This window comes from Galeopterus variegatus, unplaced genomic scaffold (assembly GCF_000696425.1).
Source record: "Galeopterus variegatus unplaced genomic scaffold, G_variegatus-3.0.2 Scaffold22273, whole genome shotgun sequence".
In the NCBI taxonomy this organism is placed as follows: Eukaryota; Metazoa; Chordata; class Mammalia; order Dermoptera; family Cynocephalidae; genus Galeopterus; species Galeopterus variegatus.
Window position 1 is genome coordinate 1 of NW_007748384.1, and position 11,807 is coordinate 11,807.

General features: G+C 52.5%; 2 protein-coding genes across 2 annotated transcripts; one reads left to right on the forward strand and one right to left on the reverse strand.

The window, feature by feature from the left end:
- Positions 1-423: 423 nt before the first annotated feature.
- LOC103583364 (dynein regulatory complex protein 1-like) lies at positions 424-6,198 on the forward strand. The gene is made up of 6 exons (XM_008564697.1): positions 424-549; positions 1,106-1,192; positions 3,116-3,360; positions 4,467-4,610; positions 4,941-5,043; positions 6,009-6,198. The coding sequence occupies exons 1-6, from the start codon at positions 424-426 to the stop codon at positions 6,084-6,086; spliced, it is 783 nt and encodes a 260-aa protein (XP_008562919.1). The 3' UTR covers positions 6,087-6,198.
- Positions 6,199-6,694: 496 nt separating this feature from the next.
- Positions 6,695-11,251, reverse strand: LOC103583363 (otoferlin-like; the record flags this gene model as incomplete). Its single annotated transcript, XM_008564696.1, has 5 exons — positions 6,695-7,540; positions 9,801-9,901; positions 10,006-10,184; positions 10,799-11,040; positions 11,153-11,251. Coding segments are annotated over 5 exons (802 nt in total), but the record flags the coding sequence as incomplete, so codon positions are not given.
- Between the last annotated feature and the right edge of the window lie 556 nt (positions 11,252-11,807).

Here is an 11,807-nt window from a genome sequence, read left to right on the forward strand (position 1 = left end):
ATCAGAGCAGGCACTCAACTGCCCCCAGCACACCCCTTCCTGGGCACTGTGTTCTGATCTGGCACGTCTGCCTCCCCCCATGCCTTCCTCTTCTCTAGCTCTGTGCCTGCTGCTGTGTTCTGCAGATATCTGGGGTCCAGAATACGGGTGAAGTGGGAACCTGGGATTGGGTCAGGTTTGGACTGCTGCGGAGAACTCAGGGGCTTGCCTGATGGCCTGTGGGTGAGGTGAATTAGCACCCTTCTGAGGTGCGGGACTTTGTCCTTTGCCTTGCTCCCTGGGAATGGCTCTTAGGCATCCCAAGAAGGCCTTCCTCCAGGGATCCCCTGCCCAAAGTCTCATCTCTGGAAGTTCTGCTCCTTGGAGTTGTCCCTGGAGAGTTACACAGAAGGCTGCAGACCCTGGGACTCATTCCTGAAGCCTATGTCTAGCTGGAGATGCTTTTTTCCTGTCCCTCAGGGTTTCCTCATAGAGAACAAGCTGCTGAGCCTGCTCCTTCCCCTGGAGAAGAGCGAGTGCTACCTGCTGAGGCTGGATGCCATCTTCTCAGTGAGTCCCACGGGGCTGAGAGGACGGGGCGGGGGCGAAGCCTGCCTCATCCTAAGGTGTTTCCTCGACATTGCCTCTGCCCTGGGAGTGGATGCGGCTCTCCAGGGCTTCCCTGGGTTCACTGTCACATCCTTCCCTTAACTTACTCTCCCCCTAGCAAGTTGGTCTCGGAGTCATTCAAGTGTCTCGCACCCTGCCCCTTCCTCTACTGGCTTCTCTCTCTCAAGGCCCAGCTCTCGGAGTGTAGGCTCTTCCCCACACCCCCAAGCTCAGATCTGTGTTCACCCCTCTTTAGCATTCTCACGCCCACCAGATCTGTCAGGAGCTGGTGCCGACACTGTGAGCATTGTTTCTCCCTGTGCTGATTTGTGTGTCTCCAGTTTCACTGTAGTTTCTCAGTGCTGGACGAATGCCCTCTGCGCTGGCCATGACAGGCACCTGGGAGGCTGAGTGGAGCAAGCCAAGCCTCCTGCTCTTAGGAGCTGAGATCTGTTAAGACCTCAAGCCCGTGGCCTCTCTGATGGGGAGTTTGAGCAGCCATCCTATTTTTCCCCAGGCCCTTGGAATTGAAAGTGAGGATGACTTGTATAAACTGGTGAACTTCTTCCTTAAATACCGAGCTCATCTTTCATCCTCCAGCCAGGTAAGGTGAGGTGCAGGTAAAAAGAGGGCGTTGTCAGTTCTCTTGGAAGCCCCCAGAGGGTATTGTTGCCTTTGAGTAATACTTGTGGAGAAATAATGGAGGGCTTTATGCAGGAAAAACTGACTTAGTATTTCCCTTATTATTATTATTTTTTTCTATTTGCAAAGGGAAGAATGGCTGGGGGTGAGATGCTGTTCTCATACTGAGGCCCAAGGGAACTTTTCCTGGGGACTCCCTCAAAGCCAGGCCTCAGCCATCGTGAGACCTAGCCTACCAAGTTCTACACATTTTGATCCTTAACACTTTCCTGTAAAGCAGGGCCCATTTGTAATACAAATATTGATTGTACCTGATTTCAGTAGGAGAGTCAAATATCAATTATTCTGAAGAAGTCATATTAAAAATGTTATAATATTTTAATTTAAAAATTTAAATTTAAAAAGTGTTTTGAGTATTGCTAGCCCCAGTGTGAGTATCCCAATATGCCTCCAAAAAGAGTCGGCTGAGTGGACAAAACTAAGAAGCCATAGATCGAAAAAAAAGAAAAAAAAAGATATTTGACTATATTAAAACAAATTCTGTAGGGCAAAAATCATTATAAGAAAAGTTAAGAGAAAAATGTCAAGCTAAGGAAGAGTATTTTCAACTCATACAACAGCTAGTGACTAGTTTCCTTAACATATAAAGAGCTCCTATAAACCAATGAGAAAAAGACCAAGAACTCAGTGGAACAGATAACAGATATGAACAAACACCTCTTAGAAGAGGCAATACAGATAACTTTTAAACATATGAAACGATCATCAGGCTTTCTTTTAATAAGAGAAATGCAAAGTAACAGTGCCCAAATTCCATTTTTCACCTGTCAGGTTGGCAAAATCTGAACGTCTGATAACAAATAATGATACTGAAGTGTGGGAAACAGGCACATTCTCACATGGCTTGTAGGAGTGTAAATTGTTGGAACCTCCACTGAGAACAATTTGGCAATATCAATTACGAAGTGGTGTATACTATACTCTGCAACTCCTCTTCTAAGATTATATTTTGTAGATATATCTCAATATATTCGAAATGATGTGTTTATTGTAGTGTATTTATTGTAGCATTGTTTGAAATGGCAGAAGATTGGAAGCAACTTAAATGTCCATCATTAAGGAATTTATTTAATAATACATGGTACATCTACACAATGGGATACTATGCAAGTGGGGAAAAAAAACAAACAGCAAAGAACAAAGAAGTTCTTTATATGAAAAAATCTAAGGTTTATTGGTGTGTGAAAAAAGCAAAATGCAGAACTATGTGTATAGTATAGTTCTTTATATGAAAAAATCTAAGGTTTATTGGTGTGTGAAAAAAGCAAAATGCAGAACTAAGGGGAGTATTTGTAAAAATGGGAAGGAAAATATACGTGTTTATATATGTATTTGCTTATATAGACATAATATTTCTTTGGAAGGTTACATAAGAAACTTGGTAACATTAGTTTGCCTGTGAGAGGTCAGTTAAATGAACTGTTAGACAGGAATAGGAGGAAGACTTTTTTAATTTAAAAATTAAAACAAAATTTAATTTGTATTATGATTCAAAAGGATATTTTTAACATGCCAGCTTTATGCATATTAATAAAATGAACACCTGTGCAGGTGACTTTAGAAATAGAACATTATCAAAAAAAAAAAAAAGAAAGAAATAGAACATTATCACTGTTTTGAAGCCCCCTCTGTGCCTCTCCCCAACCCATCCCCGCTGTTCCCACTTCTGCTGCTCACTATTTCTGTCCTGGTGTCAGTGTCTCCCTCTGCAAGTTTTCTGTAACTTTCTGTAAATGCGTCTCTGTGTTTTTCTCTTCCTGTCTCTCTTCACACACTCCTGCTTGTAATATCCCCATCCCACAGTTGCCCCCACACCTTTCCCCAGATCACCACCGGGAATCCAGCCACCATGGAGAAGACAAGCTTGGTGTTGGCGTTGGAGATGGCAGAACAGACAGAGCTGGAGGGAGGAAAGGAGGAAAGCCTCGTGGATGGGGAGCCGGAGGAGGAGGGGGAGCCGGAGGAGAAGGTGGAGCAGGAAAAAGAGATCCCACCTTCTCCTAGGCTCATCCACCCCAATGACGTCCTCAAGATTCTGGAGGCCTTTGTCAAGGGTCTGAAGAAGCCCAGGTGGGCGGTGGTGCCAGAGGGCTGGCCTGAGCCCTGGGGGGCTGATGGGCTGGGGAGCCAAGCAGATGCTAGCAAGTGGAAGAAGCTGCTGAGCAAGGATTTAGGGGAGCGAGTAAATACATTCTAAGCAGGGCTAGAGGAGTTGTTGGGCGTATTCATGAAAGAAATGGGGTGCAGTAGTGATTTGTGCTTTCTTTGTTCATCATTCATCATTCAACAAACATTTATTGAGGTCTGCCATGTGTAGGCACCGTGGGGATGATACCTTGTGACCAGAGCAATGGTCAGAGCATATACAAGGTGTCAGGTTTGTCAGAGGAGGAAGTGGTCATCTCCATTTGGCCTGTCAGAGAGGGTTTTGGGAGGAGATGGGACTGGAACTTGGTGTCCCTAGGTGGGTGAAGTGGGGGAAAGGGCTGGAACAGCACAGGGAAAGGACTGGTATGTTCAAGAACCATGACAGGGAGGTATGGCTGGAGTGTCAAGGGTCTGGGAGGTGGGACTGGCAGGTAAGGAGCTAGGCCAGATCTTGGAGAGCCTTGCCCATTGTGTCTAAGGTCTTTGTCTTTACTCCTTGGTGGACTGGAGCCAGAAAAGGATTTTAAGCGGTGGGGAGCCATGATTAGACTTGCATTTTAGAGAGATCACTTTGATGGTAGGGAGGGGAGTGATGCTGGATACAGAGAGTCAGGAGGATTGTCCAGGTGGGAGGTGATGATGCCCTGGATTAAAACCTTCATAGAGGGGGCAGAGAGGAGGTGACAAGACTTGAGAGCTATTTTGAATGCACTAGTGGAAGAAATGGGCATAGCACTGAGCTATAAAGCCAGTGAGGTAAACTGGCTGGGAGAAAGAGAGGGTGGATGAATTGTCAACGATGCTATCATGAAGGTGGCAATGGCACCGAGAGTCAGGGACACTGACAATAAGCATGTGCCCTTTCTGAAAACCTGCCATAATCTGATAACACTTGAGCAGCTGAGTGGAAAGATGACAGGTGGAAAAGCAACAAGTCTGTGACTGACCTCAGGTGCTGTGACTGGCACTGCTTGGGGGCCTGGGTGGTGCCAGGTGGAGATGATGGTGCCAGTGCTCTTGACCTCCAGGGACTTTCGGGCACCACTGAGAGTGCTGAAGGGCGTGCGAGATGACTCAAAGGACTCTGAGTACTGGAAGGCCCTGACCACGGTTATCCCCTCTGCCAGGCAGAGCCTCTGGGATGCTCTCTACACAGCCTTGGAGAAATACCAGTAAGTGTATGTGCCGTGGCCCAGGAGAGGGAGGGAGCCAGGCAGGTGGGTGAGGAATGATTGCTTGGAATAGCCACATTTGCCCCTCCCTGTCCCACAAAGTCTTGGAGAGAAAAGCTGCTTTGGCAACTCCTGTTGGGAGGTGGCTTGTGTTGCTCTGGAGGCCCTTTTCTGTTCCTGCCACCCTGGCTTATCTGGTGCCTGGGTGAAAGGTGAGGCTTCTAGGGTTTTCCTGCACCTCCAGCCAGAGCAGAAACACAGAGAGCCTGGCCCCTGCTTGACAGAGAATGGGTGACTGAGTGGGCCTCTAACCCACTTTCCTGCCCAAAGCCATGTCCTGACCCAGAGGGCCAATCTGCTGATGGAAAACGAGTCTCTGGAGCAGCAGAACACAGAGCTCCAGATGCTGCTTCAGCAGTATCTGGCCTCCAAGGTGAGTGATGGGACCCCCTAAGGAAGGGAGACAGGGAAGGGGTCCAGGGGACCTAGAGCTGACATAGGAAGTGAGGAGTCCTCTCCCTCACCAGGGACAAAGGAGCTTTGAGATGTAAGAAATCAACAATCACATGGCAAGTTGAGACAGTCACTGGGCAAGGGAGCAGATATTGCCCAAAGTCTCCTCCAGGGCAGCTATGTGTGACTGGGCTCTTTCCACTGCCAGCCCAGCTTCTCTGGCCGGTGATATGACTGAGTGTCATCTTGCATAGGGAGAGGAGGTTGTGCTGGGGTGCATACTCCCTGGCCCCCATTCGTGTCTCTCCAGCAATAGTTGTGGAACCCTTGCCAGGGCCTGGCAAGAGGAGAATGGACAAAGTCCTTTCGTAACAGTGGCTTGCTCTGCTCTTCTGGTGTGGGATCCTTCAGGTGATGCTGGGGCCATGGGCCAGGAGGGTCAGGACACCAGCTGCGTGGGTGTGTGGCCCCAGAAGGGTGTTGGGTCCCAAGCCACACCTGGAAGGGGAGTATGGTGAGCCTCAGCATCACGATGGCCTCTTGGCCTGTGACAAGACTCAGACATTTGGGGGCCATGTGGTCCATGCTTGCACAGATACTACTGGGTACAAGAGGACGGGGGAGGAGAGGTGAGGGCAGGGCTCGATGGGGATGGAGTGGGCAGGTGAAGGGGGGCGAGGGAGGATTAAGAGAAAGGGTCAGAGGGGAAGATCAAGAATGTTACCAGAGGTGACCAGCTGGATGGAACAGGAGCTAAGGAAGCAGCGCAGACCTGACTTCTGAAGAAAGGCAGACTGTGGGCTTCCAAGGCATCTCCAGCTTTGGAGAGAAATGCTCGCAGGGAGGGGAGGCCCGCGGGAGAGCGAATGTGAACACCTGACCCTGCAGAGGTCAGGAAGGAGGCCCCAGGGGAAAACCTAACGACCTTCACTCTTTTGTTTCCAGATAAACTCTGAACTGCAAGTTCCTCCAACTCAGGTGTTCCGGGTCCCCACAAAACAGAGCCGGACCCTAGAAAGCTGATGTGTTGACACTGACGCTGGTGCTAGAACTGGCACCTGTCACAATGAGGCAGTATCCTGCAGTAATGATGAACCTGTATCCTGAAGTTGTGATTAAAGTCTTTTAAAAGTTGTGGCTGAATCTCTTTAATGAGGTCAGGCTGCAAGGCGCTTGCGGGGTTTTAAGCCTTCAAACTGTGCTCAAGCCTGATGGACTCTTTCAGTGTTTTTGACACCCCTGGGTCCCCCTGGTGTGCCTTCTGGGCTGTGGTGTGAGGTCCCTCCTGTGGGCAGCCTGGGCAGGAGAGCTGTGCCTGAGGCTCACCTTGGCCACGAGAGGCCATCCAAAGCCACAGGGACCTGCTGGGACTGAGGTTAACCACCTAGGGTGCCCGCTGGCTCTACGTCCCCATGCCAGTGGCTCTGCCCTCTGTTGACCCGTGCAGACTTGTCAGCCCAGTGTTTGATTTCTTTTATTAGGAGAAAACTCAACACTCAAGAAAAGGAAAACAGCCAACAGAAACCCAGATGCAGGCAGGGGCAGCACTTGAAGTGCAAATTCCTGGCTGCAGCTGAAGGGAAAGGAAGGGTGGGGTCTGCAGGGGCGGGGAGGGCAGGGAGTGTCAGAAGGGTGGGCAGGGGTACGGGGGTTCACTTTCACTGCTCCTCGCTGGGCTCGCCAGCACTAGCCTGGGCAGAGGGAGCTCTGAGACGTGAGAGAAATCCACAGGCAGGACAGGACTGGGCTTGTGCACCTGCGCGGAGGCGGCCGCCTGGGAAGGAGCAGCCGAGCTGAGCGGTGGCCAGGACGGGTGGGTGGGCTCTGGGCCACTGTGTGGGAAAGCCTGCTGGTGGCGGCTCTCCTCGTAAGATTCTGTTTTCAGGGGATAGGGTGATGATGCCTTTTGCTCGTTCATTCTTTTTAAAGCCCTGGGCGCTGGGCTGTGATCCTTGGTTAATTTCATTAAAGCTTTAATCCTAGACCTGGAAGGCCTGGGGGAAGGTTTGGGGCAGCTTCATCAGGAGCCAAGGCCTGAAGAAGAGGGGAGCAAGAGGGGATCTGCTTCAGGTCTCCCCCACCCCTTCCCACACTCCCCACCCACAGGCAGGGATCGGAGGGGCAGGACTAGGCAGGCAGTTTGGGGGTGTGAGCAGGAGGCAGGCTCCTGGGGCCCGAGGCTCCAAGGGTGGACCTCAGGCTCCTCAGGCTTCCCAGGAGAGATGGAAAAGAGTCCAAGCCACAGGAAGGGCAAATGCAGCAGTCCAGGGGGGAGGTGGCAGCAGGTGGTGGGCCCTCAGGCCCCGAGGAGCTTCTTGACCATGTAGCCGGGCAGGCTGTAGAGGAAGAGGGCCAGCATGAGCAGCCCCAGCAGCGCCAGCACGACCTTGATGATGAGCCACTTGTACCGCGTGCAGATGAGGTACTTGATGGACTTGAGAGGGTTGAGGAACCACACGAAGGCCGTGTCGGGCCGGCTGGGGAGTGGAGTGCAGGAGCTGGTCAGACACGGTGGGCAGGAGCTGCCTCCCAGGGCACCTCATCCCTCTGTCCTTCCAGACCCCAAAAGGCCCTGTCATGGCCCCAGGCCCCAAACCGGAGGGTGCGGGAGCCAGGGCTAGAGCCCATTTTGAAACACGAGGTTTGCTGCTTACAAAACCCTGTCCTCTCTGCAAGACCTTTAGTACCCCAATCTCCTTCCAAGGCCTGGACGGTGTTTTTGGCAGGGAGCAGCCATCCAGCCTCTACCAGACACATGCAGCAGTGGGCAGCTCACTTCTCGAAGAGGCCGTGTGGCACTGCAGGCAGTTCTAGCCATTAAGAGAGCTCCTGCATTCAGCAGTTCATTGAACCTGACTCATGATGGTTTGACTCAATGATTTTTTGACTTTACGACAGGTTTGTTGGGATGCAAGTTGTAAGTCAAGGAGCATCTGTATATGGTTCAGTGTTGCCCCACGTTCTCTGTGAGGTCAGTGCTTCTTGACCTCTTCCTTTCTGATGAACATAAACTTCTGTCCCCACCAGGCCCTACGAAGGGTCTGAGCAGCCCCCATGAGGCTCAGGCCACCCCCACTGGCCTGCCCACCATCAGGGTATGGGTCTCTCTGCCTTCTGCATAGCCTCCTAGCCAGAAGCACTCGATGAGCTTTACTATCTGTTGTTTGTGTTACAAAAACAATAGGTTTCATAAAACATCATGCTGTGAAATTAAAGTATTGAATATGCTTTTTGAAACTACTAACCCACCAACTCGTGCAGGCCACGGACGGCAGCCCAGGGCTGAGCTCAGTATAAGTGGGGCCACAGTGCAGGGGTGTGGGCGTGGGGCACCTCGTTTCGAATCCCAGCTGTGATGGGCAAGTTTGGCACCTGTCAGCCTCAGTTTCTTCATTTGTAAAAAGGGGGTCATGGTAGTACCTACCTCCTGGGCTGGTGAGATGTGAGTGAGACAGTGCGTGAAGCTCTGAGCACGGGAAGAGGGTGCTCAGGAGCTGTGGTTACTGAATGTCTGAATTGAATGGAACTGTATCTCGCAGGGCAGGAAACAGCTGTGGGTTGGGAGGTTGCACACCGGTAGGACCTACTGCAGGACTTGCTGGCTAATCCTGCCAAACCTTTGCCCCTTTCTTCACCCATATCTCAGCGTTTTCCTACCAGTGAAATTGGGTTAGAGTCTGTGAGGAATGTTGCTGGGAGAGGAGATGGCGTAGTGCAGAGAACACTGGACTGGTGATTCCAAAACCTAGGCTTGAAACCTAGGCTCGCGTCCCAGCTCTACCTGAATTTGCTGGGTGACCTTGGGTGAACTACTTCACCTCTCTGGCCTGATATGGAAAAACAGAAAATAGTTATTTCTATTTCTGAGCATTTTTTGAGAGGTTGAAAACTGCTGTGTCTGTTTGTATGTGCATTAGTGTGCTTGTGTGCATATGTGTGCTTGTGTGTTTGTGCCCGTGTGTGCATTTGCATGTGTGCCTGTATATGTGCTTGTGTGCGCATGGGCATGTGTATATTCCCCATACTACCCCGTTTTTTGTTCAGAGGAAGAAGGGAGAAGTATCAGACCCAGGAGGCTGCTGGGCTCAGGCCCCAAGGATCTTCTTGACCAGGTAGCCAGGCACAGAGTAGAGAAACAGGGCGAGGAGGAGCAGCAGCAGCAGGAGCAGCAGCAGTTTGAGGAGCAGCCAGCGATACGTGTGCCACAAGAAGTAGCGTGCAGACTTGAGAGGGTTCAAGAACCAGATGAAGCTCGTGTCAGGCCGGCTGGAGCATTGAGAACAGCAGAGGGAGCACAGAGAAAGGACAGGGAGGATGAGGGGTTGGGGTGTGGCAAGGGGCCTCGGCCAGGAGGGAAGCCGACCTGGGCTGAGTGTATGGAGTTCTGGGTGCCTTCCCGGCCATCAAGGCTGGCTAAACCCCAAATGCCACCATTGGAGCTGCTTGACATTGGCAAAATCTAGGAAGAGCATTTATCTCTGCTATGTAGGGCCTTTCCTGGGAGAGGCACTCTTCTCTATACTGATGGCCCATTCTCTGGTACAGAGGGTGGTGGGGGGATCCAGGGGAAAGGAGGAAGGAGCAGAGGCCCCCCTGCAATGGGGCTGTGGTCCAGAAAAGAACAGAGCGTGTCTGGGGAGTGGGGGCAAGAGGACTGGAAAGTTCTGGACTCTCCTTCCCGATCCAGTGCCACCAAGAGCCAGCATGGCAGGGGGGCTGGGCAGGCAGGGCACTCACTTGGGTTTCTCTAGGGGGTCTGGTTCATTGCGGGCCAGGCCCACTGGATTCTTCTCTGCCTCCTCTGCTGTCAGTAAATGCAACTCAGCCTCCACCTTGCCCTACAGAGGAAAGAAAGGTCCCATTGCTCGGGCCAGGTGCTGAGCCCTCGGTACCCCAGCCTGGCCCAGCCCTGCCCACTGCCCAAGGAGGAGATGGTGCCCACCGTGAGCTCAAACTCATCATTCTCATTGCGGGCCAGGAGGGGCCACCAGCCTTTGACGCGCTTCTGCTTGAAGATGGAAACCAAGGGCACGTCCACCTCCCCGGTAGCCATCTCCATAGTGCACTGCTTGGCTGTCTTCGCACCCCGTGGGAACCGGTTCAGGTCCAGCTCGATGGCCCCTGCAGCAACCGCAGAGTCAGCTCTGGGGAATGCAGCAAGGCTGAGGCTATGGCCTCCTTGGCCCCTTTCTGCTGACTGCAGACTGCAGACTGCCCCCAGTCCACATCTCAACCCGCTGCCCCATCGTCCAGCTCATTGGTCTCAATGGAAGGCTTCACTGTCTCTCTGAGCAACCCCACCTCCTACGCTTTGCTCAGGCCCTTGTTTCAGCCTGGGGGCTCTCTCTTGGTGTCTGCCACTCCCGTCCCCCTGCCCTGCCCCACGTGCATTTACTCTGTCAAAGTCCTACTAATTTAGAGGGAAATCTTGCTTTACAGAGGAGCAACCTGATGCCCAGAGAAGTTTCCTGACTCCCTTAGGGAGTCTCAATGATCCCCAGCATTTACTCTCCCCACCTTGGTGCGTCCAAAGCATCTTGTCAGCCCTGGTTAGGACACAGGACATCTGCCCTGGGTGTGGTTAGGTGTGTCCTGGGTGGCAGGAACCTGACACTCCTGGCTCTGACTGACAGGGTGATTGACCCCCCCCCCCGCCGGGTGGGCTCACCCTGTCCCTATCACCCCCACTCTTTCTCAGTTCTGGATCCTAGGCACCCGCCTGCCCAGCTCTGCACCCAGGAAGTCGTCGGCGGAGAAGTGGTCGGCATCCCAGATCTGCAGAGTGAGTCGTGCGGGGATCTTGTACTCGGTCTCATCCCAGGAGAACATGGACTCCTTCTTGGAGATGACGATCTTTTCTTCAGCTGCCAGGTAGTCGAAGGGGAACAGGTAGCGCCAGTTGAAGTTGCCCTCGCCGGTGAGGGAGTGGTAGTGGACATCCGTGTCCTGCTTGTCCTCCTGCTGGCCCTTCAGCCATCTGTGGGGCACCACACGCTGCAGACCTGAGTGTGGTCTCTCCCCACCTCAGGCCTCCCTTTCCTCTCCCTCCTCTCCTGCCTCCAAGGAAGGTGGGCTCACCCAGGACCCACCCCCGCACAAAAATATCACTGGACTTCTCCCCAGTGAAGAAGTCGTCGTCCTCCAGGACCACCTCATCCGTGTTCCACACGATGACCCGCAGCTCATACCTGGGGAGCGGGGAGAGAAGGCTGATTAGCAGCCTGAGGGGTGAGGGATGTTATCCCAGGGTGTGGAGCTAGGACGGGGTGGGGGGCTGGCGGTGAGAGGTTGGAGAGCAGCCTCAGGGACTTGGGGTTAGCATAGGGCCTGGCCAGGGTGGGGCTGTGAGGGGACGGGGACCAGAAGGAGGCCTGTCTGGTGGGACCCTGGGGTGAGTGAGAGGGTCAGCCAGGCTCATGGCTGTTGTGAGATGCTACCCCTGCGCAGGGGGAGTTGGTATGGCTGGAACTCGGGGACCCAGAGCACACTCCTGGACAGGGAGGTTGACCAGGACAAGGAGAGGCAGAGACAGCGTGGCTGGGGGTAGCCGAAATGAGGCTCAGAGAGTCAGGAGCCAGTTCTGTCTGTCTTCTCAGGCCAGAGGCTTCATTCCAATTCTCAGAGAAGCCTATGTTTAAGCCTATGTTTAAGCCTGCAATGGAAGCCCATGGAATCCAATGTCCTTTATGTCCTTGTCCCAAAAGAGAATTTTTCCAAGGTTTAATTGTAATTATAAATGAAGTG

Excerpts from the sequence above, each read along its gene's own strand:
- LOC103583364 (XM_008564697.1), top strand. The coding sequence starts at position 424 with ATGTCTAGCTGGAGATGCTTTTTTCCTGTCCCTCAGGGTTTCCTCATA. Across the intron at positions 1,193-3,115 it reads ATCTTTCATCCTCCAGCCAG|ATCACCACCGGGAATCCAGC; the intron begins GTAAGGTGAGGT and ends ACCTTTCCCCAG. Across the intron at positions 4,611-4,940 it reads ACAGCCTTGGAGAAATACCA|CCATGTCCTGACCCAGAGGG; the intron begins GTAAGTGTATGT and ends TCCTGCCCAAAG.